The 4,266-nt window shown below is 36.5% G+C and overlaps 1 protein-coding gene across 1 annotated transcript in view; it reads right to left on the reverse strand.

Annotated features, from left to right (window-relative positions):
- The window catches only part of LOC107578257 (ATPase family AAA domain-containing protein 5-like), a 7,974-nt gene extending 3,927 nt beyond the window's left edge, over positions 1–4,047 (reverse strand). The window contains exons 1-9 of the mRNA XM_016264228.1: positions 3,986–4,047; positions 3,270–3,358; positions 2,990–3,135; positions 2,717–2,870; positions 2,356–2,511; positions 1,993–2,144; positions 1,702–1,795; positions 1,566–1,630; positions 1,194–1,379 (exon numbers count right to left, since the gene is read on the reverse strand). Of these exons, the coding sequence (XP_016119714.1) occupies positions 1,194–1,379; positions 1,566–1,630; positions 1,702–1,795; positions 1,993–2,144; positions 2,356–2,511; positions 2,717–2,870; positions 2,990–3,135; positions 3,270–3,291 (975 nt within the window). The 5' untranslated portion in view covers positions 3,292–3,358; positions 3,986–4,047. The remainder of the gene's footprint in view (positions 1–1,193; positions 1,380–1,565; positions 1,631–1,701; positions 1,796–1,992; positions 2,145–2,355; positions 2,512–2,716; positions 2,871–2,989; positions 3,136–3,269; positions 3,359–3,985) is intronic.
- Between the last annotated feature and the right edge of the window lie 219 nt (positions 4,048–4,266).

The following is a 4,266-nucleotide window of genomic DNA, read 5'->3' on the forward strand; positions in this document are numbered from 1 at the left end:
CTGTTTCTGTATGTTTCTACAAGTTTTGCAATAAAAAAAATAATTAAAAAAAATAACTGAAATTATACGCTAAAAATTAAACCAAATCCGCCAGCAGGTGGCGGCAAGTCACTAATTTTATTACTGAATCATTCATTCAATTGATTCGTTCAAACTGCTGATTCATTCAGGAATGAAGCAAGTGACTGTCTTTATGAATGGGTAATCGTGAATCACTGACTCGCTAGATTCGTTCAGAAACGCATCATTGAATGAATGAAACTCAGCTGTGTTTGCTTCCAGATGGCTGAGCTGTTACTATATTTGGAACTATTTTTGTTGATGAAATAGAGCAAAATCAGGCAGTACTTGTTTATTGAACTGTTGTATTAAATCAATATCGCATTTGCAAACTCCCTTAATAACTATTAAAAGTTGTCACTCTCCTTATCGCGATCTGTGGGCACACAAAAAATAAGAGCGTGCGAGTTCTCAAGACTCAAAAGCACGTGCAAATGATGTGGTCCGTCATCACGTTATAAGCGCGGAACCTGCGGGAATAAGAAAGTCCCTTTAAGGGCATTCTATAGTCTTTGGAATGAGTAGAATTGTTATTAATAGCCGCAAATCCCGCGCCGAAATTCAAGTTCTGCTCTGTGTTCTCTGCTAATAACCCGACTGTGAATGATGCGAGCGGCATCACTATGTTGTCACTGAGAAGCTGCAGCCGTGGCGGGGATGATTTTTGGTACAACAACAACAACAACAATGCGCTAAAAGTTTCTTTTCCCCTCATTTTTTCCAATTGATGGAATTCCATAATAGACTCGCTGCAATTAACGGAAAAAGAACTTTAATCCCTGCAACCACAGTTCAATTTGTAGGTAAATATTATAATCTGATAATGCCATAATAATAATACACCCTCAGTGTATCATAGTACATACACTGTATTACAGTGCAGTATGTTACTGTACTAGTAGAAAAAAATCTTTGAGGATGCATGGAATGGGCACAAGCTGTTGTAATCAAATATTCTAGATTGCTAATAAGATTTAAGAGAGCAGCAACACGTAACAAAGCAACATTGATCTAACGCACGATCATGCAAAACGAAAAACTTCTAGAGACTGACAACTGTTTGCATCTCTATAATTTCATGTGCAGAAAACTTATAGTAAAGGCTTTAGTAAATAAATATGAGTCTGGCTCACTTGGAGTACGTTCTTGAGAATTTGTAGTTCTGTGCTCCCTCCACCACTACAGACCCAGAGCTGAAGCTGGAGAATACTCTGTCTGATATCCCCCTTATTCTGACACAGCAAAAAGGCCACGTCCTCTGGATTAGTCCTCATGTTCTCCACCACACACAAACACTGCAGATAGCTCCTGATGGTTTCCTAAGTTTAAAATGATACATCATATTATTACTTCAAATAATTATGAACTTATCTTAAATAACAACAACGCCATCAGATAACAGCTAATTTAAACAAATGCACAGCAATTGTGAACAGAAGTTTCCCATGTATGTGGCATAAAAAGGTGTACAATAATATTTGCTTTCAAATATTGGTTTTTCTCACCAGTGAAGGAGTTTGGAAATGGATTTCATCTAAATGCCCCTTAAGTCTTCCACTAAATGATGGGTCTGTGAAGAAGAAACATTTTAACAAACAAATAAATGCTTGAGTGCATTTTATGCAGTAAAGCATTGCTCACCATTGGTTGTCAGAATTATTGGTCTTTTGGTTGTGCTCATGAAAGTCTTAATAGCTGCAAGAAATCCAACATCTTCAGGGAAAATGACATCAACCTAAGGGACACATTTAACATTGGCAGCACATTAAAAACTTGTCAACAAGTAAAAAGGAGTTTAAATCAGCAAAACCAGTTATTTATACTAATAGACAATTAATTTATTCATTAATTCTGATGCTTTTATAATCATTTAACACAGCAAATATACAAATCATGAAGTGTTATGTAATCCGTTTCAGCTTCCACTCTTACCTCCTCAAATAGTATAAGTGACATGGGGACTGTTCGGCTCTGTCCAAGTGAAGTAGGACCTTTAGAAGGGCATGTTGATTCTTGATCACCTTGTCTACGGTCCTTAAAACCAGACACTGATCTCTGAAGCCCATCTGGTTTCAGTTTGCCAGCTGTTGTAATTACATTTGTGATGAACAATCAAAATAATAACCACAATTGTTCATATTTATACTATCCAGTACATGCTCAATTATGATTTTTTCAGACGTTATACAAATGTGTACTTATTTTACCCAGACAAAGCAGAGACATCTATTAAATGCTGTAGTGAACCAGGCCCTTTTTCTTAAGTTCTTCTCAAACTAGTTCTAGTACACTTACCATGTATATAATGTTCAGGACCATCAGAGGTTTTACCTACAGACTTTTTGCTACTCAACTTGAAAAAGCGAGTGAGTTTTACTGGCTGTGGTTTAGTGCTTAGACGGGAAATGCTAGGAGAACTTGAAGTTTTCCTTCGATGATGATTTATATGGCCTGGATTTGTATGGAAAAAAAAAAGAAGATACAGTAAATGTTTTCATAATTATTCAGATTCAATCCACAAAATAATAATGATAGTTTTATCCAGTTTAATGAATGCGAGAATCCATGAGACTCCATTTAGTTTTCATCTGTGTAGGGATTTTGTGCAAAACGTCAACTAATTAAACAAGAATTCATATCGTATAAGTTCACTCACAAGGTGGATCAGGTTTGATTTTGCTTTGGTTAATGATTTCAGATTTGAGGGTTTTAATTTTCTGAATGTCCACCTGATGAGACTGAGTTGCTTCTGTCAGCTGGGAGAGAATGAGACGACCACAGCGCAGGGTTGAGCTATTCACCTCAAACACCTATGAGACCAAAAAACAGAGGAAGATACAATTAAGGCTGGTTAAACAGACAGCCAGGATTTTGCTTATTGTAATATTTGTAATAGCATTGATATAAAGAGAACATATTGGACTGAGACCTTGAATCCCAGCTCTTGTGCACTAGCATACACAGCAGCCGTTTTGCCCACTCCTGATGGACCAATCATGAGCACTGTGTTACACAGCTCCTGTTCATGGTCTATGGATACAGTATCACCTTCAAAATCACCACAGTCCCATGACTCTACAGGTAAAGAGATTTGTACACGCATTTCTCAGTTTTAGAAATTAAAGAAAAAAAAATGATTGACAATGTATGTTATACCATATATTGTTATTACAACAACTGCACGTGTTCTATATTGACAATTTCATTACCATGACTATTTTCTATCTTCATCCTCCTTTCTTCTTGTCGTCTTCTCCTCTCCTCGGTGTCTGCTCTTATTTTCCATTCTTTCAACCAGCTGCCATCAGAGAAATTAACAAAATGAGATACACTTCCGTATGTCAATATTGTCTAGTATATTAATAATTGGCCATTATTATTGTGTAAAATACTTACTTAAATACTTAATAAAACAGATTATTTTTATTTTAAGTGACATCATAATTCTAGAAAGTTTCTCTAAAAAAGTGGTTCTCAAGCTTTTTTACTTTAAGGCCCCTATTATCTACAATATTTTGTGTGAGTGTGTGTGTGTGTGTTCATATAAAATTAGTAACTAGTCACCCATTATTTAAATAGTGCTTTATACAATACAGATTGTGTCAAAGCAGAAATGAGCAAAATGTAAGAATTCCGTAAGATTTGAGAGCTGAATGTTCTTAATAGAACCAGTGAATTTACATGAATCTTCAAGGAATTTACGTAATAATGACTAAGGATCAGGACTTAAAATACATCAATTTTTAGTATAATTAAGTATTTTCTATAATTTTTCACTGAGGGCTAATAGTGGGCCCCAGCCCCCTGGTTGAGAACCGCTGTTTAGAATATGTTATAGATGTCTAGACAATAATGTCTAGAACAGCGGTTCTTAATCCTGGTCCTCGCGATCCCCCGCTCTGCACATTTTGTATGTTTCTCTTACCACTTCAGGGGTTTGTTCCATTCGACCGTAAGTGCCCTGTGAAGTGGACATCACAGGATATTCTGCCATGATTCCAGTGCGAAAGACGCGTATATGTTCCATTCAAAGGGTATTAAAGTGCGCAAGACGTGACTTCTATGCAAATCTCATGATTAGGGTTAAATAACCCTTCACACTTTTGGAGCAAGTTTTGTCTGTGTGTGGAGATGCTGCAGACTGTGGTGTAGCGCAAATCTGTGTTTTTAAGTGAACATGTCAATTGGAACAGTTCATTCATGGAG

The sequence above is a fragment of the Sinocyclocheilus grahami genome, unplaced genomic scaffold (assembly GCF_001515645.1).
Source record: "Sinocyclocheilus grahami isolate Dianchi unplaced genomic scaffold, SAMN03320097.WGS_v1.1 scaffold9467.1, whole genome shotgun sequence".
NCBI lineage: Eukaryota > Metazoa > Chordata > Actinopteri > Cypriniformes > Cyprinidae > Sinocyclocheilus > Sinocyclocheilus grahami.